We start from the raw sequence: 23,669 nt of genomic DNA, 5'->3' as shown, positions 1-23,669 counted from the left end.
TTTCTGTCCCGAGAAGGTGTTTCAACAGTTTACCAGCTTCAAGTTCTCCATCGGCAGTTGAAATCTGGAAGGTGTGCTTGGACTATGAGAGAGGGAACTGGTGGACAGGCAAGTTTTATACCTTCTGTGATTGCAGGGCAAGGTGCTGGAAGTGTCAGGACTGATGGAGGAGCAGACCAGGGCGTCACAGAGGGAACAGTCCCTGTGGAAGGCTGAGAACGGATGAGAGGAGAGGGGAGGGAAAGGTGCTGGAGGTGATGGAAAGGGTGAAAGATGATCCACTGAATGCAGAGGTTAGTGGGGTGTGAAGTGAGCATGTCAGGGTGGGCTCAACGTCCTGGGAAGAGGGGACCGGATGACGGCAGATGGGGAGTTGGGCCAGACATGGTTGAAGACCCTGTCAATCTATATGAAAATGAAGGTGATGAGGTGAGGAGAAAGAAGGTTTGAAGTAGCTTGGTGGAGGGTAGCATCATTGGAATAGATCCACTTTGCTCCCCCTCTGTCTTCACCATTAACCCCCGTCATTTTCCAGCCCCTTTCAGTCCTGAATATGGGTCATTCTGAACTTGAAGCATTAGCTCTGTTTCTCTCTCCGCAGATGCTGCCAGAGCTGCTGAGTTTCTCCAGCACTCCATGTGTTTGTTTCAGATTTCCAGCATCTGCAGTTTGTTGTTACTCTTTGAAAATGTCTCATGTGTTCCATCGACAATTTCTCAGCAAATAAAAACCGAAAGAACTGCAGATGTTGTAAACCAGGAACGAAAGCAGAAGTTGCTGGAAAAGCTCAGCAGGTCCGGCAGCATCAGTGAATTAAAAATCAGAGTTAACGTTTCGGGCCCAGTGACCGTTCAGAGCAAGGGTCACCGGACCCGAAACGTTAACTCTGAATTTTTTCTTCACAGGTGCTGCCAGACTTGCTGAGGTTTTCCAGCAACTTCTGTTTTTGTTCAACAATTTCCCAGCCTTGTCCCCTCCCCAGTCTGTCTGTCTGTCTCTCTCTCTATCCCCCTCCCTCCCTCTCTGTCCCTACCCCCACTGACTCCCTCCACCATTCTCTTTTTCACTGCCACCTGATTCCTTTACCAACTCGGTGAACTGGACACAACCTTTCTGCAAACTTAATTCTTTTAGCCTTTCTCAGTGAGGTCATTTTTTAAAAAAATTATTTTTTCGTTATGTTCCTTCCTGTGATGTGGCAGATTACTTTGCCTTATTCAGTCACGGGACGTGGTTGGTATTGATAGGCAGCATTTATCATAACCGTGAGACTTTGCAGCTTCTTTTAACATTTAGAGAATTATTTGATTAATTAAATTTAGATTTCTCAGGATTTCTCAGCCTTGTTTTTACCCCAGTCTGACAATAAATGCTGCCTAGCCAGCTCCCTTAGCCTGTGAATGAATAAAAGAAAAATTTATTGCCCTTCCCTAGTTGCCCAGAGGACAGTCCAGAGTCAAACCCATTGCTGTGGGTCTGGAGTCACATGTAGGCCAGACCAGGTAAGGACAGCAGTTTCCTTTCCTCTAGGACATTAGTGAACCAGATGGGCTTTTCCAACAATCAACAATAGTCATCATTAGACTCTTAATTCCAGACTTTGTATTGAATTCAAATTCCACCATCTGCCATGGCAGGATTCAAACCTGGGTCCCCAGAACATTATCTGGGTCTCTGGATTAACAGTCCAGCTGTAATACCACCAAACCATGCCCAATATCTGTCAGATAGAATTTATAGCCCAAGACGTAGACTGCTGTTACCTCACCCTGCTGCCAGAGCTTTTTATTTCTCTTTGCCTTGTGTATATCAGGTTTACACTCAAACATGTTTCCATTATTTACCTCAACCATCTGCTGTGGTCAAGAGTTCCACTTTCTCCCCATTCTGAGTTAAGATGGTATCTTTTTTCTGAATTCCTGTGGTGATAAATATATTTATGGTATTTCGTTCCTCTTTCATCCAGAAGTGCCAAACACTGTCTAAGCTTTTCCTTTCCAAATGTTAAATTTCCATCTTAGGGGGCAGCACCTATCTGCCATCTCCTTAGCAAAGAAATGGGTCTGTATCGTCTATTAACCTGAGATAGTAGGAACTGCTGATGCTGGAGAATCTGAGATAACAAGGTGCAGAGCTGGATGAACACAGCAGGCCAAGCAGCATCTTCCTGCAATTCTGATACGATAGGCATCAACAACTCTTTCTGTAATCATGTTAACGCTTAATTATTATCACAAATTTACATACAAACAAAGAACTGTCATGCAATGCCTAACCTGAAGAAGTTACCCTCCTCCCTCCGGACCAACCTCAGGGAATCTCTCTCCCATTGCAACTCCATCTTCGGTCCGCCTCCCCCTCTCTCCCTATTTATTCCAGAACCCTCTCCCCATCCCCCTCTCTGATGAAGGGTCTAGGCCCGAAACGTCAGCTTTTGTGCTCCTGAGATGCTGCTTGGCCTGCTGTGTCCATCCAGCCTCACATTTTATTATCTTGGAATTCTCCAGCATCTGCAGTTCCCATTATCACCAATAAAATCACAGCTGGTTTGATTATTTTTTATTCATTCCCATGGGATGTGGGTATCGCTGACTAGGCCAGCATTTTAAAGCCCACCCCTCCGACAGTAACCTTATAACCGCATTCCTGCCTCCCTCTGGTAACCTTTCACCCCTGGCTGATGAAGAACCTATCCTGTGCTTCCTTGCAACATAAAATGAAGATCGTGTGCCCCATCCAATCCATGCTTCTCGCCCAACCCCATTTCAACCCAGCACCATGGCCTTCTTTTCCCTATCTTTAATGATGTTCCCACTGTTTGTATCTATATTGGTTCCCTCATTTTGGTTGGTTTAGCTCAGTTGGCTGGATTTGTGCTACAGAGTGATGCTTACAGTGTGGGTTCAATTCCCACACGGGCTGAGGTTACTGTGAGGGATTCTCCTCCTCAATCGCTCCCCTCGCCTGAGTCATGATGACCCTCAGGTTGAACCCCCACTGGTCGTCCCTCTCTAATGAGAGAGCAGTCCTCTGGGACAATGGGCACTCTATTTGCCTCATTAAGTCCTTGCTGGTTCTCTACGCTGGCCAATCTCTGGATTTGATCATTCAGCCCCTGGAAAAGCTGGGGCAGTTCCAGCCGAGGGAAAGGCATGATCTGTCAATGCCTGTCTTGGAACAATGCGAGACACAAATAGAAATTGCTGGAGAAACTCAGCAGGTCCAGCAGCATCTGCGGAGAGAAAACAGAGTTAACGTTTCAGGTTCAGTGACCCTCTGCTCAGAACTTGACTGGGGATAACGTTAGCTCTGATTTCTCTCCACAGACGCTGCCAGACCTGCTGAGCTCTTCCAACAATTTCTGCTTTTGTTTCTGATTTCCAGCATCATCTGTTTGTGTTGATGTTTGACTGCCAGTCAACCAGCTCCTGAGGATCCGCCTGAGAAAACTGGCAGATCTGTTGACTTTCTCCAGCAATCTCTGTGCTTGTGTCTGCGATATTTTGCTTTCATTAGCTTTGATTTCCTCCCTTGTTTATTACTCTGTTAAAGAGAAACATTTGGAGAAATTGGCAAATTAAAAATACCTTTATGCTGTCCCTGTGATTTTTCTACATTAGTACAGTCCCTTTTCCCTCAGAACTTTGATAATTTTGATCTGAGCTCCCATTATTCTTTCCTCCTCATTTGTGCTTTCCCCATCAGGTCTTGGGGTTTATTGAAATCTTCTGGTAACTGAGGCAAAGCTAGAAGTAAGCATCACTTAGTTGTAACTTTTCTCATATAATCCCTTGTTGACTAATAGCCTTCCCTAACAGTTGTTACCTATTTCTACAATCCCAGTACTAACTGGTTTTGGTATTTACTGATTGATATGTTATTGTGCTGGTAGTCCAGTAGCTAATGTCTCTGTATGGAGGTACGCCCTGAGAAATTTAAATTTAATTAATCGAATAATTCTCAAATCCTAAAGAAGCTGCAAAGTGTCATGGTCATGATAAAATTACTGAAACCGACTTTTAAGAAGAGAGCCATCTGTTTCACTAATCCCAAATGACACATAATTAGTCCCTTTTTAACCCACTCTGACCCATAACCTACCCTTTCCCACTACATAGTCCATGTGTGACTCCAGCCCCACTGGTCTCTGAAATGGCCCAGCAGGTTACTCCATTGTTGTCAAACAGTTGTTTCGTCACCACTTTGTCAATTAAGGATGGGCAATAAATGCTGGCTCTTTCTTTTAAAAAAGTTTAAAAATCTGCACTTTGAGGACTGTAGCTAAATCCTTGTATCCAGGCCCTCGCTGCTCCCTCAATCCCCACTGGGAGTTCAGTAAGTTTTAGGAAAGACATATCAGCAAGGCACATTCACCAGAGCAATACTGAGCTAAAAGTGTTTTAAGTACAAGGGCTAATTGTGTGGCCAAACTTTGAGGAACAATCTAAACAAGGTCTTCAGCAGATGCAGAGTAATTCAAAAATCCTCAAACTATTGCTACACCTTTTAAGGAGTGAAAGCAGAAAGAACACTTTGCCAAAAGGTTGTACGTGAATGCTGTGTTCATTAATACTTGCAAAGCTGACACTGTTTATAGCATCAGCAATGATGGAGTGCATGTTTCTCTCCTTTTCTCTTCCTACAGTTTGTGTTTGATGAGGTGTGGGCCGAGGGTAGTTTCTGTCCCTTTCAAGTGGCTCACTGGAGTTGAACCAGAGAACAGCAATGTTTGAATCGAATGCTGTAACTTTCTGGAAGGCCGAATGGCCTCCTGACGCTTGGAGTGAGAGAGTGGAATTCACCAAAGGCTTGAGAAAAACATTGCAGGATTGGTCAGAGTGGGGGCAAAAGCAGTTTGTGCCAGGAAATAGTTTCATCTCGGATCTGACGTCAGTGTTTCTTTCAGGGATTCTGTGTGTGTGTGTCTGTGTGTGTGTGTCTGTGTGTGTGTGTCTGTGTGTGTGTGTCTGTGTGTTGGGGTGTGTGTGTGTATGTGTGTGTGAGAGAGTGTGTAGTGTCGGTGTGTGTGTGTGTGTGTGTGTGTGTGTGTGTGTGTGTGTGTGAGAGAGAGAGTGTGTAGTGTCGGTGTGTGTGTGAGAGAGAGAGAGAGAGAGAGAGAGAGAGAGAGTGTGTAGTGTCGGTCTGTGTGCCCGCGCGGGTCTGTGGGCAGAGCGTTGCAGATATAGGGAAGGTTGGACCAATGTGGATGCTTCCACCCAGAGCCCACTGATTTATATTGCCTCCCTGATGGGTGATATCTTGTTTTTTTTTTGTTTATAACTCCCTCCCTGACATTATTCCCTCCCATCTCAGGAGCATCCCTGAATCCCGCAGCCCTTTATGAGATCTCTGTAACTTCCAAATTCGCTGTCACAACTTGCTTTTCTTCACCATTGTGGCATGCCAGGGCTCAAAACTCTGGAATTCACTCTATAAATCTCAGCATATCCATCTTTTTCTTTCCCCATCTCTCGTAAAATCCCCATCAGTGTGGAAGCAGGCCATTTAGCCCAGCGAGTCCATAGCAACCCTCCAAAGACCCACACCCCTGCCTTATCCCTGTAACCCTGCATTTACCATGGCCAATCCACCTAACCTGCACATTCCTAGATAGTTTGGGACAATTTAGCATGGCCAATCCACCCTAACCTGCATATCTTTGGACTGTGGGAGGAAACCGGAGCACCCAAAGGAAACCCACGCAGACACGGGGAAAATGTTCAAACTCCACACAGACAGTTGCCCGAGGCTGGAATCAAATCCGGGTCCGTGGAACTGTGAGGCAGCAGTGCTAACCACTGAGCCACCATGCCACCCATCTCTCTTTATCCCTCTTCCTCTCTCTCCATCTCGCTCTAGCTCTCTATCTCAATCCCTATCTTTATCTCTTCCTCTCTCTGCACCGCCCTCCCTTTCAGGAGACTCCTTGAAATTTGACCAGACTTTGACCTGTATTTCTGTGGTTCGGGGTCAAGTTCCATGAAATAAATGGTCCTGTGATGCAATTAGGGACATTTCACAATGTTTAAAGGTGCTATATAAATGCTTGTTGCTGTTGATATCCTGATCTTTACCCCATAAAGGAACATAAGCAGACAAAATCCATAAAACCTGAGTGATAATGAGGCTGCTTGTCACTACTGTGGATCTTTGCTTTGCACAAGGGCAGGGTGGCATCAGAGAGCATCTGTGAGTGATGCATTTCTCATCACTTTGAGTGACAACTTTTATCCTGTCTTTTTCAGCTGATTCTCTTTGGTCTGAGTAACCAACTTGTCGCATCCTTCAAAGAAGAAAATGCCATCACCTTTAAGCACCTCTTCCTGAAAGGATACCAAGGGCCAGATGGGAATGATGGCAGTTTTATCATCTACACCCAGCAAGAAGTTTACAGTAGCATGCTTTACACTATTAACCAGGTATTCAGCTAAACCAGCCTTTGATTTGTGTTAAACGTGGTTTTGATTTGCTGTTTTTCATGTTCATTTTTGATTTGTTGTGTTTTAGTTTTCATGAGCGTGCAATGCAAAAACTATAAAACTATCTGGATGCATCTAATTCCAGTTTGAACTGTCAGGGTTCCCTTTTAAAATACGGAATAAGGCACACAAATGACTTTAATACAATCAGGGATTAAAAGACTGATTGACAATACACACACGCACACACACATATATACACAAACATACATGTACACATACATGAAAAAACCTTCACGCCCTCAAAGCCAAAGAAGAATGTTTCTGTGTGGTTAATCGTGTGATGTAGGAATTCATGTTCACACGCAGTGAACCCCCCCCCCCCCCCCCCCCCCCCTATACAAGACAGTGTGATCATGGGCTGGTTATCTGTTGTAGTCTAGGCTGATGGTGTGCACCCTAACAGGACTGGAACCAATTAGCTCACACAGTTGTAGCAAGGTCAGGTGGTGTTCAAACCAACTAACAGATAAGCTGCAGATAATGAAGTGTGAGGCTGGATGAACACAGCAGGCCCAGCAGCATCTCAGGAGCACAAAAGCTGACGTTTTGGGCCTAGACCCTTCATCAGAGAGCATCTCTGATTCTCCAGCATCTGCAGTTCCCGTTATCACAGATAAGCTGCAGAGCTGGGCTGAGAGGTGGCAAATGGAGTTTAATGCAGACAAACGTGAGGTGATGCACTTTGGTAGGAGTAACTGGAAGGCAAAGTACAGGGCTAATGGTAAGATTCTTAGCAGTGTAGATGAGCAGAGAGATCTCGGTGTCCATGTACACAGATCCTTGAAAGTTGCCACCCAGGTTGACAGGGCTGTTAAGAAGGCATACAGTGTTTTAGCTTTTATTAGTAGAGGGATCGAGTTCCGGAACCAAGAGGTTATGGTGAAGCTGTACAAAACTCTGGTGCGGCCGCACTTGGAATATTGCGTACAGTTCTGGTCACCGCATTATAAGAAGGATGTGGAAGCTTTGGAAAGGGTGCAGAAGAGATTTACTAGGATGTTGCCTGGTATGGAGGGAAGGTCTTACGAGGAAAGGCTGAGGGACTTGAGGCTGTTTTCATTAGAGAGAAGAAGGCCGAGAGGTGACTTAATTGAAACATATAAAATAATCAGAGGGTTAGATAGGGTGGATAGGGACAGCCTTTTTCCTAGGATGGTGACGGCGAGCATGAGGGGGCATAGCTTTAAATTGAGGGGTGAAAGATATAGGACAGATGTCAGAGGTAGTTTCTTTACTCAGAGTAGTAAGGGAATGGAACGCTTTGCCTGCAATGGTAGTAGATTCGCCAACTTTAGGTACATTTAAGTCGTCATTGGATGAGCATATGGACGTGCATGGAATAGTGTCAGTTAGATGGGCTTGAGATCGGTATGACAGGTCGGCACAACATCGAGGGCCGAAGGGCCTGTACTGTGCTGTAATGTCCTATGTTCTATGTTCTGTGTAACAGGAGCAAGGGAGCCAGGAGAGAGCATTAAAGAGGAGAAATGTGGAGTGAGTGGTAGATAGCATTTTTGTAATAATTAGTAAAGTATCAGGTGGTGTGGAAGTAAGCAGGACAGAGGTTTACTGTGTACGACTGAGAGTGCGGGAAGGGCTATAAATATCAACAGTGAGTGGCAGGTGCAGATAGTCGCATGGGAATATGATGCTTTAGCAATAACAAAAACCTGGCTTTAGAAAGGCACGGCTGAGCACTAAGAAAATTAAAGCAAGGTGGAGGGCAGCAGTATCATCCCTAATTGCCCCTCGAGGATGTGGTGGTGAACTGCCTTCTTGAACCACTGCAGTCCATATGTTGTAGGTTGGCCCACAATGCCCTTAGGGAGGGAATTCCAGGATTTTGACCCAGTGACAGTGAAATAAGTGATATATTTCCAAATCAGGATGATGAGTAGATTAGAGGGGAATTTGCACAGGGCAGTGTTCCCTTTTATCTGCTGCCTTTGTCTTTCTAGAGGGAAGTGACCGTGGGTTTGGAAGGTGCTGTCTGAGAATCTTTGGTGAATTGTGGGGAACAAAGTGTGTTCAGTTACCTTGATTAACCCAATCTCGTCAGGAAACTCAGAGGGTTGATGAGGAGAACACTGTTGATGCGGTGTACGTAACCTTCCAAAAGTTCTCAAAGGATTGTCATGTAATAGATTTGTCAGCAGAGCTGATACCTTTGCAGTAAAAAAAGGAAGCGGCAGTAAGGAAATGAAGGTCCCTGAGTGATAGAGAGTGGTGGATGCTTGGACAAAAGACTGGCTTCCCAGGGATTGGAATTAGGATCACTGCTTTTCTCGATCCATTTTAGTGCTCATGACTTTGACATAAAAAGCACAATTTCAAAACTTGCAGGTGCAAAATATGGGAAGCATTGTGATTTGTGAGGAGGTTATAGCCATAGAGGTCGACAGTGCAGAAAAGGCCCTTAGACTATCATGTCCATGCCAGTCAAAAGCAACCCCCTAATTATTCTAATCCAATTTCCAAGCAAAGAGATAACAAGCTGTGGAGCTGGATGAACACAGCAGGCCAAGCAGCATCTTAGGAGCACAAAAACCCCAAAGGGTCCAGGCCCGAAATATCAGTTTTTGTGCTCCTAAGATGCTGCTTGGTCTGCTGTGTTCATCCAGTTCCACACTTTTTGTTATCTAGGATTCTCCAGCATCTGCAGTTCCCATTGTCTCCAATTTCCAAGCACTTGCCACATAGCCTTGTATGCCTTGGCATTTGCAAGTGCCCATCTAAACACTCCTTCAGTGTTATGAGGGTTTCTGCGTCTACCACCTTTAATAGTCAATGACTTCCAGATTCCCAATATTGTCTGGGTGAGAAAGTTTTGCCTCACAAAAGGGACCCGAGGGGCAACTTTCTCACACAGAGGGTGGTGCGTGTATGGAATGAGCTGTTCTAGGGAATGGCGAAGCCTGCTCTGCTTACAGCATTTACAAGGCCATGATGTGACGGTGCTGGTGTTGGATCAGGGTGAACAAAATCCGAAGGTACGTGACTCCAGGTTGTAGTCGAACAGGTTTATTTGAAACCACAAGCTTTCGGAGCACTGCTCCTTCATCAAATGATTCACCTAACAGGAGCAGCACTCCGAAAACTTGTGACTGCAAATAAACCTGTTTGACTATAACATGCAGGCATATGACTTCACATTTAAAAGGCATCTGGATGGGTACATAAATAGGAAGGGTTTAGAGGAATATGGGCCAAATGCTGACAAATGGGACTAGATCAGTTTAGTATATCTGGTTGACATGGACAGGTTGAACGGAAAGGTCTCATTCTGTGCTGTGTATCTCTGTGTTTATCTTATTTCTCTAAATTTCATGCCCCTTACCTTAAAACTATGCTCCCTTGTCATTGCTGCTCCATCAAGGGGAAAAGGATAGTGATAGGTTGCAAGAATGCAGGAGTGTAGAATTGAGGTTGAAATCAGATCATCCATGAACCTATTGGATGGTGGAACAGACTTCTTCCTTGATCTTGTGTTAGAACACAGGCAGGCTGGTCGGAATGCAGGAAGGGGGCAGTACAGGAAGGGGGCAGTACAATACACGGGCAGTGCAGGGAGGCGACAATGCAATATGGGGCAGTACAGGAAGGGGGAGTGCAATATGGGGGCAGTGCAGGAAGGTGACAATGCAATATAGGGCAGTGCAGGAAAGGGGCAGTGCAATATGGGGGCAGTACAGGAAGGGGGCAGTGCAGATGTAGTTCAATGCAGAGAAATGTGACGTGATTCATATTGGCATAAAGAAAAAGGAGGCAATATTTAAGAAAGGGTTTAGTTCTAAAGGGGGTGCAGGACCAACCTGGCCTGGGAGTTAAAGTGCACAGATCATTTTTAGACGCCAGAACATTAAGAAAGGGGTTTGATGATAAATAGAGAAAGGCTGTGGTTTTTGCCACGAGGAAGACTGCCTTAGCAGAAATTATGGCAGATGTTTGAAATCCTAAACCCCATTTCCCTTCCACATCAACAGCAGAACGCCTATGCTCAGTTTGAAACAAACAACTACACTTCCCAGTCGCAAACCATTTCAACTACCCCCCCCCCCCCCCCAACCCCGGACAACGTGTCCATCCTGGGCCTCCTGCAGTGCCACAATGACACCACCCGAAAGATGCAGGAACAGCATCTGATATTTCGCTTGGGAACCCTTCAGCCCAAGGGTACCAATGTGAACTTCTCAAGGTTCAAAATCTCCCCTCCCCCGACCACATCCCAAAACCAACCCAGCTCGTCCCCGCCTCCCTAACCATTCCTCCCATCTCAAGCCCCACCCCCATCTCCTACCTACGAACCTCATCCTGCCGCCTTGACCTGTCTGTCCTCCCTGGACTGACCTATCCCTTCCCTAACTCCCCACCTATATTCACCTTCACTGGCTCTAAATCCACCTCCTTGACCTGCCTGTCTCCTCTCACTCTATCTTCTCCTTTATCCATCTTCTATCTGGCTCCCCCCTCCTGTCTCCCTATTTATTTCAGAATCCCCTTCCTCTCCCCCATTTCTGAAGAAGGGTCTCGACCTGAAATGTCAAACTTTCCTGCCCCTCTGATGCTGCTTGGCCAGCTGTATTCATCCAGCTCTAAACCGTGTTATCCCTTCCACATCCCCCATTTTGTTCAGGCAGGGTTAGGGGTGCGGTGTAGGTGTTTTTTAAAATGACCAGCTGCCTTGCTGATTTCAGGTTTTGAAGACTGTGATGCTTGGAGTTGTGTTGGGGCTAGCGCTAGCATTAATATTTGGGTTAGCATCAGAATTATTCTGGAGTATGGAGATGAGACCAGGGAAGACAAAGTCTGTTCTCAGTGTATTTCACTGGAATAGCAAGTGTGCCTTTTTGAAGCTATTCCTGTGGTTATGGTCCGAGGACACCTCGGGGAGGGGGCAGGGGTAGCCTGCAGGAGGGTTATTAGTAATCCCCATTTTGGGGGCTGGGGAGGTAGGGTTAGGTGCTCTTTGGGATTGTAAATGGTGAAGAAGATTGTGTGCGAAGGGATCCTAAAACCCTTTAGAACTGTCCAGATTTTGAAGATCTGTCAAATAGTGTCAAAGTGCTCAAGGCCTGTCAAAATGTGCCTGTGAATGGAAGTGCATTTCTCAACAGACTGCAGTCTGTGATGTAGAACTTTAAGTGATGGAACCACATTTTTTTTCCAATGTGCTTGTGTACTTGTGGATATCCGGGATGCCATGGTAGATAACGGGGGAATGACTGGTGGATTGTAGTCAGTATGGCATGGCAATGCAACAAATTTGACTTGGGGATATGAGATGACCATGAGAATAGATAGAGAAAGTTGGTGTGAGGGGTGAGGGGGAGGTGATGCTGGAGGAATGTTTTGATTTTTGGACTTAGTGTTGGAATCCTGAGACTGACATCTAATCTGCCTCAGAAACTGGCATCACCCCCATCCCCGTCATGTGATTGCGTTGAGGTGAGTTGCTCTTGCAGAGGGTGAACACAGACATAATGGGCCAAATGGCCTCCTTGCTGTTTCCAGTCTGTGATTCTGAGATAATGTAAGGACTGGCTTCAATACAGCCCCTCTTATTCTCTCAAATGGATAATCAAACAGTTCACAGGGGGATCAGGCCCACTTGAAAAGTTATGAGAAATAACCATCACTGAAGTGTCAATAGTAATTCCGATCAAAAAGCAGAAATTCCTGGATAAACTCAGCAGGTCTGGCAGCATCTGTGGAGAGAGAAACTGAGTTAATGTTTAGAGCCCAATGGCACTTCTTCAGAACTGACAGGTATTTATATGCTGATGACTGGGAGCAGGCAAAGAGGAGTGTGTGTGTGTATGTACATGGGAATAGGAGTAGGCCATTCAGCCCCTTGAACCTGTTCCACTAATCAATGAGATCATGTCTGATCTATGGCCTAACTCAATCTTGATTTAAAATTACTAACTGATTCTGCATCCACTGCTCTTTTTGCAAGAGAATTCCAAACCTCTCCCACCCTTTATGCATAGAAGTGCTTCCTAACATCTCTCCTGAGAGATAGCTGGAACTGCCGATGCTGGAGTCTGAGATAACAAGGTGTAGGGCTAGGTGAACACAGCAGGCCAAGCAGCATCAGAGGAGCAGGAAAGCTGACATTTCGGGTCTGGACCCTTCTGAAGAAGGGTCTAGGCCCGAAACGTCAGCTTTTCTGCTCCTCTGACGCTGCGCGGCCTGCTGTGTTCATCCAACTCTACACAGTGTTATCATTCCTGAATGTTATTTATCTTTATCTACCCTGGAGGCTGTGCCCAGAGAGAAAGGGAGACAGTGACAGACAAAGGGACTGTTGATAATTAACCAGAGATGGGGAAAAAAAACTGATAATGGCGACAATGAGTGGGTGAAAGTGGATTGGCTATGCTGAAAGTGATGACAGGGCCTGGAGTGTGGAGGTGGGTAAAGGACAGAGCTGGCAGTGCTCAGGCCGTAAAATTATTGAACTCAATGCTGAGTCCCAAAGGCTGCGGGGTCCCCGAGCGGAAAATGAGATGCTGTTCGTCCAGCTTGCACTGAGTTTCGCTGGAGCACTACAGCAAACCTGAGGCACAATAGACATGTTGTTTGAGGAAACCTTCACTGACAACATCAGCTTTATAGATTGGAACATTTCAGAACAGTCATTCTGTTAGATGGTAAGGTGCCTTTAGGAAAAGATGGAGAATGTTGAATTTTGTTCTTTTCTCCTCTATGTTTTGTGCCACAGTGTTTGTTATAAATGTTTAGTTAAATACACTTTCTACCAAGTATTTGCAGCTACAGAATATGACTGTTGGGAATTACGCCTATGACACAGATGTTAAAAACGGATCTTCCTTCCGGATCTGTAAGCAACTGTTTATGAAAGATGTGCCAATACCCTCAAACAGCAAACTGGGAATCAACACAAGCATTGTAACAGGTAAGCCAGAAGTATTGGTCTGTTCTGAACAGAATTAAAAACATGCAGTTTTTCCAGCAACTCTCATGATTTGAAGACATCCCAAAGCAGTCGCAGCCAATGAGGTGTCACTGTTGTTGTAATGTAGAAAACATTAGTACATGGTAAGATCCCACAAACAGTAAAGTGGGAATGTCCACATAATCTGATTCTGCAGTGTGTGTAGCAATAATGTCACTGGGCTAGTGATCCAGAACCCCAGGTTAAAGGTCAGGGGTCATATGTTCAAATCCTATAATGGCAGATGGTGAAATTTCAGTCTGTGGTTAAAATTCAGTTTAATAATGACCCTGTGACTGCTGTTCATTGTCGTAAAAAACCCATCTGATGCATTAATGTCCTTTTATCTTTTACGCTCCTGGCTAATTCATCCAAAAGGACCATGGCTGATCATTTTGTGTTCCTATCACCACCTGAAAACCTTTGATTTATAGAACAATACAGCACAGAATGGGCCCTTCAGCCCATGATGTTGTCCCGAGCATGATGCCAAATTAAATTGTATCAGAGATAATGGGAACTACAGATGCTGGAGAATCCGAGAAAACAAAGTGTGGAGCTGGATAAACACAGCAGGCCAGGCAGCATCTACTCCTAACATCCAGGTCCACACTTTGTTATGCCAAATTAAACTAATCCCTTCTGCCTGCCCTTGCTCCATATCTCTCCATTCCTTACATGTGACCCTGGATGAACACAGCAGGCCCAGCAGCATCCTAGGAGCACAAAAGCTGACGTTTCGGGCCTAGACCCTTCATCAGAGAGGGGGATGGGGTGAGGGTTCTGAAGTAAATAGGGAGAGAGGGAGAGGCGGACCGAAGATGGAGAGAAAAGAAGATAGGTGGAGAGGAGAGTATAGGTGGGGAGGTAGGGAGGGGATAGGTCAGTCCAGGGAAGACGGACAGGTCAAGGAGGTGGGATGAGGTTAGGAGGTAGGAGATGGAGGTGCGGCTTGGGGTGGGAGGAAGGGATGGGTGAGAGGAAGAACAGATTAGGGAGGCAGAGACAGGTTGGACTGGTTTTGGGATGCAGTGGGTGGAGGGGAAGAGCTGACCTGGTTGTGTGGTGCAGTGGGGGGAGGGGACGAACTGGACTGGTTTTGGGATGCGGTGGGGGAAGGGGAGATTTTGAAGCTGGTGAAGACCATGGACGTCCAGTCCCTATACACCTGTATTCCGCATGCAGATGGCCTCATGGCCCTCCGCTTCTTCCTGTCCCGCAGGCCCGACCAGTCCCCCTCCACCGACACCCTCATCCGCCTAGCCGAACTCATCCTCACCCTCAACAACTTCTCTTTCGATTCCTCCCACTTCCTACAGACGAAGGGGGTGGCCATGGGCTCCCGCATGGGCCCAAGCTATGCCTGCCTCTTTGTAGGTTACGTGGAACAGTCCCTCTTCCGCACCTACACAGGCCCCAAACCCCACCTCTTCCTCCGTTACATTGATAACTGTATTGGCGCCGCCTCTTGCTCCCCAGAGGAGCTCGAACAGTTCATCCACTTCACCAACACCTTCCACCCCAAACTTCAGTTCACCTGGGCCATCTCCAACACATCCCTCACCTTCCTGGACCTCTCAGTCTCCATCTCAGGCAACCAGCTTGTAACTGATGTCCATTTCAAGCCCACCGACTCCCACAGCTACCTAGAATACACCTCCTCCCACCCACCCTCCTGCAAAAATTCCATCCCCTATTCCCAATTCCTTCGCCTCCGCCGCATCTGCTCCCACGATGAGGCATTCTACTCCCGCACATCCCAGATGTCCAAGTTATTCAAGGACCGCAACTTTCCCCCCACAGTGGTCGAGAATGCCCTTGACCGCGTCTCCCGCATTTACCACAACACATCCCTCACACCCCGCCCCCGCCACAACCGCCCAAAGAGGATCTCCCTCGTTCTCACACACCACCCCACCAACCTCCGGATACAACGCATCATCCTCCGACACTTCCACCATCTACAATCTGACCCCACCACCCAAGACATTTTTCCATCCCCACCCCTGTCTGCTTTCCGGAGAGACCACTCTCTCCGTGACTCCCTTGTTCGCTCCACACTGCCCTCCAACCCCACCACACCCGGCACCTTCCCCTGCAACTGCAGGAAATGCTACACTTGCCCCCACACCTCCTCCCTCACCCCTATCCCAGGCCCCAAGATGACTTTCCATATCAAACAGATGTTCACCTGCACATCTGCCAATGTGGTATACTGCATCCACTGCACCCCGTGTGGCATCCTCTACATTGGGGAAACCAAGTGGAGGCTTGGGGACTGCTTTGCAGAACACCTCCGCTCGGTTCGCAATAAACAACTGCACCTCCCAGTCACAAACCATTTGAACTCCCTCTCCCATTCTTTAGATGACGTGTCCATCATGGGGCTCCTGCAGTTCCACAATGATGCCACCCGAAGGTTGCAGGAACAGCAACTCATATTCCGCCTGGGAACCCTGCAGCACAATGGTATCAATGTGGGCTTCACCAGCTTTAAAATCTCCCCTTCCCCCACTGCATCCCAAAACCAGCCCAGTTCGTCCCCTCCCCCCACTGCACCACACAACCAGACCAGCTCTTCCCCTCCACCCACTGCATCCCAAAACCAGTCCAACCTGTCTCTGCCTCCCTAACCTGTTCTTCCTCTCACCCATCCCTTCCTCCCACCCCAAGCCGCACCTCCATCTCCTACCTACTAACCTCATCCCACCTCCTTGATCTGTCCGTCTTCCCTGGACTGACCTATCCCCTCCCTACCTCCCCACCTATACTCTCCTCTCCACCTATCTTCTTTTCTCTCCATCTTCGGTCCGCCTCCCCCTCTCTCCCTATTTACTTCAGAACCCTCACCCCATCCCCCTCTCTGATGAAGGGTCTAGGCCCGAAATGTCTGCTTTTGTGCTCCTGAGATGCTGCTGGGCCTGCTGTGTTCATCCAGCTTCACATTTTATTATCTTGGATTCTCCAGTATCTGCAGTTCCCATTATCACTGATACAATTCCTTACATGTACATGTGTTTATCTAAAAGTCCCTTAAACGCTCCTATCATATATGCCCCACTACCACCTCAGGCAGTACATTTCCACACTCCTACCGCTCTGTAAAAAAAAAACCTTGCCCTTCATATCTTCTCTGAACTTTCCCCCTCTCACCTTAAATACATGCCTCCTAGTTCTAGCCATTTAAACTCTGGGGAAAAGATTCTGACCATAAACCCCATCTCCACATCTCATGATCTTATTGACTTCTGTCAAGTCTTTCCTCTGCCTCTGCGGCTCCAGAGAAAACAACCTGAGTTTTTCCAGACTCTCCTGACAGCTCATGTTGTCTAATCTAGGCAGCATCAGGTAAACCTCTTCTGCACCCTCTCCAAAGTCTCCACATATTTCCTGTAATGTGGCAACCAGAACTGAACACGGTACTTGAAGTGTGGGCTAACCAAAATCTTATAAAGCTGCAACATGGCATCCCGACTCTTGTATTCAATTCCCTGAGCAATAAAGGCAAGCAAGGGATGTGCCTTCTTTTTCTTTATTCATTTACAGGATGAGGGCATCACTGGCTAGGGCAACATTCATTGCCCATCCCCAATTGTCCAGAGGGCAGATACGAGTCAACCACATTGCTGTGGGCCTGGAGTCACATGTAGGCCAGACCAGGTAAGGATAGCAGTTTCCTTCCTTAAGGAACATTAGTGAACCTGATGGGTTTTTCCCAACAATCAACATGGTTATCACCAGATTATAAATTCCAGATATTTATTGAATTCAAATTCCACCATATGCTGTGGTGGGATTTGAACCTGGGTCACCAGAGCATTACCTGAACCTCTGGATTAACAGTCCAGTGATAATACCACTTGGCCGTCGCCTCCCCCTTGCTTGCTTGTGCAGTCACTTTCAGGGAGCTATGGACTTGATACCCAACGCCCCTCTGTATGTTGTGTTTCAGCAAGCAGCTGTTTTGATATTTCAGAGTTTATTTGTGGCTTCTACAAATACAGGTGTCACAGTAAACTGTAAAAGAGATGATGCTGTTATGAAAACATTTGAGATAGTTCTCTGGATTGCCAAGTAATGAAAGCAAGCCTGGATTTTGCTTTCATGTGGTAATATTAAAGCAGGTTGCAGAGATCATAACACTAAAGGCTATCAATTTGATTTGCTTTTAAAAAACCTTTGAGCTACTGCCACGGTTACATATAAATGAGAATTTCTTGGAGTGGACAGCAAATGATTGGCTTTTATCTACCATGTATATTCTTAAGATATTTAGTGGTTAGTGAAGGCTAGTGAGTGACTTCCCAAATCCTTTTTGAAGTAGCAGGGAGACAAGAACCTTCATTGTATATAAAGATTATTCACATGAAAATGTCTGAAACATAGTCATTTAAAAGAACTATTCGTTATCAGGTTACAACCAAAGTTCTGTTTTCTACCTGGAGAACAGATGCAAATTCCTTCCGACTCTTCATGTCATTTAAACAATGACTCTCTGTTCAATAGTGATGTATGGTTCAAATATAGACTTCACTGTCTTGGAAAGTGTAGCGGGTGATAGATCCTCAGGGGAATGTAGCACTGACAGCCAGGTTTCTGGCACTGAGACTGGCTGTAACGTAACTAGAGGTATGTCAGGTTCCAAGCGATCGATTATGATAGAGGACTGTCTAGTCAGAGGCACAGACTGTCATTTCTGCAGCTGACAGTGAGACATCAGAATGGCGTGTTGCCTCCCTGGTGAGGAAAGAGATCAGCCTGAGACTTGTATAGTTGGGAAAAGGATTAAGTCAGGGCAGGCAGGAACAAACCAGAGAACAGGTAGGATTTATAACTTAAATTACATTTATCTCAATGCAAGAGTCCTAACAGGTAAGGCAGATGAACTCAGCACATGGTTGGGTACATGGGACGGAGATATCATAACAATTACAGAGACATGGCTCAGGAGTGAACAAGACTGGAAGCTTAATGTTCCAGGCTATAGATGCTATAGAAAGGATAGAAGGGGGTGGGAGTGGCAAGACGGGAGAGGCAGTGGTGTTTTTGATAAGGAATACCATTACAGCTGTATTTAGGGAGGATATTCCTGGGTATACATCCAGGAAAGTTTATTTTAGTGGAATTGAGAAATAAGAAAAGGATCAGAGATAATGGGAATTGCAGATGCTGGAGAATCCAAGACAACAAAATGTGAGGCTGGATGAACACAGCAGGCCAAGCAGCATCTCAGGAGCACAAAAGCTGACGTTTCGGGCCTAGACCCTTCATCAGAGAGGGGGATGGGGTGAGGGTTCTGGAATAAATAGGGAGAGAGGGGGAGGCGGACCGAAGATGGAGAGAAAAGAAGATAGGTGGAGAGAGTATAGGTGGGGAGGTAGGGAGGGCATAGGTCAGTCCAGGGAAGATGGACAGGTCAAGGAGGTGGGATGAGGTTAGTAGGTAGATGGGGGTGCGGCTTGGGGTGGGAGGAAGGGATGGGTGAGAGGAAGAACAGGTTAGGGAGGCGGAGACAGGTTGGACTGGTTTTGGGATGCAGTGGGTGGAGGGGAAGAACTGGCCTGGTTATGTGGTGCAGTGGGGGGAGGGGACGAACTGGGCTGGTTTAGGGATGCAGTTGGGGAAGGGGAGATTTTGAAACTGGTGAAGTCCACATTGATACCATTAGGCTGCAGGGTTCCCAGGCGGAATATGAGTTGCTGTTCCTGCAACCTTCGGGTGGCATCATTGTGGCACTGCAGGAGGCCCATGATGGACATGTCATCTAAAGAATGGGAGGGGGAGTGGAAATGGTTTGCGACTGGGAGGTGCAGTAGTTTGTTGCGAACTGAGCGGAGGTGTTCTGCAAAGCGGTCTCCAAGCCTCCGCTTGGTTTCCCCAAAGTAGAGGAAGCCACACCGGGTACAGTGGATGCAATATACCACATTGGCAGATGTGCAGGTGAACCTCTGCTTAATGTGGAATGTCATCTTGGGGCCTGGGATAGGGGTGAGGGGGGAGGTGTGGGGGCAAGTGTAGCATTTCCTGCAGTTGCGGGGGAAGGTGCCGGGTGTGGTGGGGTTGGAGGGCAGTATGGAGCGAACAAGTGTGTCACGGAGAGAGTGATCTCTCCGGAAAGCCGACAGGGGTGGGGATGGAAAAATGTCTTGGGTGGTGGGGTCGGATTGTAAATGGCGGAAGTATCGGAGGATGATGCGTTGTATCCGGAGGTTGGTGGGGTGGTGTGTGAGAACGAGGCGGATCCTCTTTGGGCGGTTGTGGCGGGGGCGGGGTGTGAGGGACGTGTTGCGGGAAATACGGGAGACGCGGTCGTGGGCGTTCTCGATCACTGTGGGGTAAAGTTGCGGTCCTTGAAGAACTTGGACATCTGGGATGTGCGGGAGTGGAATGTCTGGTCGTGGGAGCAGATGCGGTGGAGGCGGAGGAATTGGGAATAGGGGATGGAATTTTTGCAGGAGGGTGGGTGGGAGGAGGTGTATTCTAGGTAGCTGTGGGAGTCGGTGGGCTTGAAATGGACATCAGTTACAAACTGGTTGCCTGAGATGGAGACTGAGAGATCCAGGAAGGTGAGGGATGTGCTGGAGATGGCCCAGGTGAACTGAAGGTCGGGGTGGAAGGTGTTGGTGAAGTGGATGAACTGTTCGAGCTCCTCTGGGGATCAAGAGGCGACGCCAATACAGTCATCAATGTACCAGAGGAAGAGGTGGGGTTTGGGGCCTGTGTAGGTGCGGAAGAGGGACTGTTCCACGTAACCTACAAAGAGGCAGGCATAGCTGGGGCCCATGCGGGAGCCCATGGCCACCCCCTTCGTCTGTAGGAAGTGGGAGGAGTCAAAAGCGAAGTTGTTGAGGGTGAGGATGAGTTCGGCTAGGCGGATGAGGGTGTCGGTGGAGGGGGACTGTTCGGGCCTACGGGACAGGAAGAAGCGGAGGGCCTTGAGGCCATCTGCATGCGGAATGCAGGTGTATAGGGACTGGACGTCCATGGTGAAAATGAGGTGTTGGGGGCCAGGGAATTGGAAGTCCTGGTGGAGGTGGAGGGCGTGGGTGGTGTCACGGACGTAGGTGGGGAGTTCCTGGACCAAAGGGGAGAAAATGGAATCCAGATAGGTGGAGATGAGTTCAGTGGGGCAGGAGCAGGCTGAGACGATGGGTCGACCAGGGCAGGCAGGTTTGTGGATTTTGGGAAGGAGATAGAAACGGGCTGTGCGGGGTTGGGGAACAATCCGTCCCTCACACCCCGCCCCCGCGACAACCGCCCAAAGAGGATTCCCCTCGTTCTCTCACACCACACCACCAACCTCCGGATACAACGCATCATCCTCCGACACTTCCGCCATTTACAATCCGACCCCACCACCCAAGACATTCTTCCAACCCCACCCCTGTCGGCTTTCCGGAGAGACCACTCTCTCCGTGACTCCCTTGTTCGCTCCACACTGCCATCCAACCCCACCACACCCGGCACCTTCCCCTGCAATCGCAGGAAATGCTACACTTGCCCCCACACCACCCCCCTCACCCCTATCCCAGGCCCCAAGATGACATTCCACATTAAGCAGAGGTTCACCTGCACATCTGCCAATGTGGTATACTGCATCCACTGTACCCGGTGTGGCTTCCTCTACATTGGGGAAACCAAGCGGAGGCTTGGAGACCGCTTTGCAGAACACCTCCGCTCAGTTCGCAACAAACTACTGCACCTCCCAGTCGCAAACCATTTCCACTCCCCCTACCATTCTTTAGATGACATGTCCATCATGGGCCTCCTGCAGTGCCACAATGATGCCACCCAAAGGTTGCAGGAACAGCAATTCATATTCCGCCTGGGAACCCTGCAGCCTAATGGTATCAATGTGGACTTCACCAGTTTCAAAATCTCCCCTTCCCCAACTGCATCCCTAAACCAGTCCAGTTCGTCCCCTCCCCCCACTGCACCACACAACCAGCCCAGCTCTTCCCCTCCACCCACTGCATCCCAAAATCAGTCCAACCTGTCTCCGCCTCCCTAACCTGTTCTTCCTCTCACCCATCCCTTCCTCCCACCCCAAGCCGCACCCCCATCTACCTACTAACCTCATCCCACCTCTTTGACCTGTCCGTCTTCCCTGGACTGACCTATGCCCTCCCTACCTCCCCACCTATACTCTCTCCACCTATCTTCTTTTCTCTCCATCTTCGGTCCATCTCCCCCTCTCTCCCTATTTATTCCAGAACCCTCACCCCATCCCCCTCTCTGATGAAGGGTCTAGGCCCGAAACGTCAGCTTTTGTGCTCCTGAGATGCTGCTTGGCCTGCTGTGTTCATCCAGCCTCACATTTTGTTGAATAAGAAAAGGATGGTCACCTTAGTAGGATTGTACTCTAGGCTCATCCCCACACTGCCCAAATAGTCAACAGGAAATTGTTTCAGAGATAGTAGGAGCTGCCAGTGCTGGAGAATCGGAGATAACAAGGTGTAGAGCTGGATGAACACAGCAGGCCCAGCAGCATCAGAGAAGCAGGAAAGCTGACATTTCAGGACTCGACCCTTCAGAAATTTCTGAAAAAGGGTCTAGGCCCGAAATAGCAGCTTTCCTGCTCTTCTGATGCTCCTGGGCCTGCTGTGTTCATCCAGCTCTACCCTTGTTTGCTCAGGAAATTGAGAAACAAATTTGTAAGGAGATCTGAGTTATCTGTAAGTATAATAGGGTGATTATGGAAGGATCTTTTAACTTTTGAAACATAGACTGGAACTGCCATAGTGTTAAGGGCTTGGATGGAGAGGAATTTGTTAAGTGTGTACAAGAAGATTTTCTGTTCAAAATGTGGATGTACCTACTAGAGAAGGTGAAAAACTTGACCTACTCTTGGGAAATAAGGCGGTGCAAGAACTGGGGTGTCAGTGGGGGAGCACTTTGAGGCCAGTGAACTTAGTTCTATTCGTTTTAAAATAGTGATGGAAAATGAGATCTAAAAATTGAAGTTCTAAACAGGAGGAAGGCCAATTTCGACATTTTTAGGCATGAACTTTCAGAAGTTGCTTGGGGGCAGATGTTTGCAGGTAAAGGGACGGCTGGAAAATGCGAGTCCTTCAAAAAAATGAGAAAACAAGAGTCTGGAGACAATATGTTCTTGTTAGGGTGAAGGGAAAGGTTGGTAGGTGTGGATAATGCTGGATGACTAGAAAAATTGAGGTTTTGGTTAAGAATAAGAAGGAAGCATATGTCAGGTATAGACAGCAGAGATTGACTGAATCCCTAGAAGAATATAAAGGCAGTAGGAATGTGATTAAGAGGGAAATCAGGAGGGCAGAAAGGGGACGTGAGATGGCTTTGGCAAACAGGCTTAAGCAGAATCCAAACGGATTTAACAAATACATTAAGGACAAAAGGGTAACTAGGGAGAGACTAGGGCCCCTTAAAGATCAGCATGACTACCTATGTATGGAACCACAGGACATTGGGGAGATATTAAACAAGTATTTTGCATTAAAGACAGAAGTTGCTGGAAAAGCTCAGCAGGTCTGGCAGCATCTGTGAAGGAAAAAATCAGAGTTAACGTTTCTGGTCTGGTGACCCTTCTTGAGAACAAATGGTAACTGGGAAAACGTTGGTTTATAAGAAGAAATTAGGGAGGGGTATGGGGTAGGGAATAAATGATAGGATAGAGCCCAAAGAGAGAGAAGAGCAGTAGACGACAAAAAAAGTGATAACAACCAGGCTGGGAGGGGGAAGAGTTGTTAATGGGGACTGTTAGTGACTAACAATGGGGTGTGTGTAATGGCAGGCGATGTGGTAACAAGGCCTGGTGTGTCGGGTCGGGGGCTGGGACATGGGGGAGTTTAGGCCCTAGAATTATTGAACTTGATATTGAGTCCGGAGGGCTATAGGGTCCCCGAGCAGAAAATGAGGTGTTGTTCCTCCAGCTTGCGCTGGGCTTCACTGGAACACTGTAGCAAGTCAGAGATAGAGATGTTGGCCAGGAGACCGGATGATGTGTTCAAATAGTAGGCAACTGGAAGCTCAGGGTCTGTTTTTTGCGAGCAGAATGTAGATGTTCTGTTGAGCCGTCATCCAGTCTACGCTTCGTTTCCCCAGTGTAGAGGAGACCACATTGCGGGCAGCAAATGCAGTAGGCCAGATTCTGGGAAGTGCAGGTGAAGTGTTGCTTCACCTGGAGGGTATGTTTGGTCCCTTGGAAACTGAGGAGCAAGGAGGTAAATGGGCAGGTGTTACACCTTCGTCGGTTA

At 47.5% G+C, this 23,669-nt stretch overlaps 1 protein-coding gene across 6 annotated transcripts in view; it reads left to right on the top strand.

Annotated features, from left to right (window-relative positions):
- The window catches only part of LOC125456052 (mucolipin-2-like), an 82,879-nt gene that overhangs the window by 12,598 nt on the left and 46,612 nt on the right, over positions 1 to 23,669 (top strand). For all 6 annotated transcript variants that reach the window (XM_048538713.2, XM_048538711.2, XM_048538710.2 and 3 more), the window contains exons 3-4: positions 6,246 to 6,419; positions 13,248 to 13,401. In XM_048538713.2, the coding sequence (XP_048394670.1) occupies positions 6,246 to 6,419; positions 13,248 to 13,401 (328 nt within the window). The remainder of the gene's footprint in view (positions 1 to 6,245; positions 6,420 to 13,247; positions 13,402 to 23,669) is intronic.

Source organism: Stegostoma tigrinum, chromosome 8 (genome assembly GCF_030684315.1).
Source record: "Stegostoma tigrinum isolate sSteTig4 chromosome 8, sSteTig4.hap1, whole genome shotgun sequence".
Classification (NCBI taxonomy): domain Eukaryota; kingdom Metazoa; phylum Chordata; class Chondrichthyes; order Orectolobiformes; family Stegostomatidae; genus Stegostoma; species Stegostoma tigrinum.
This window is presented reverse-complemented; position numbering and strand designations above follow the sequence as displayed.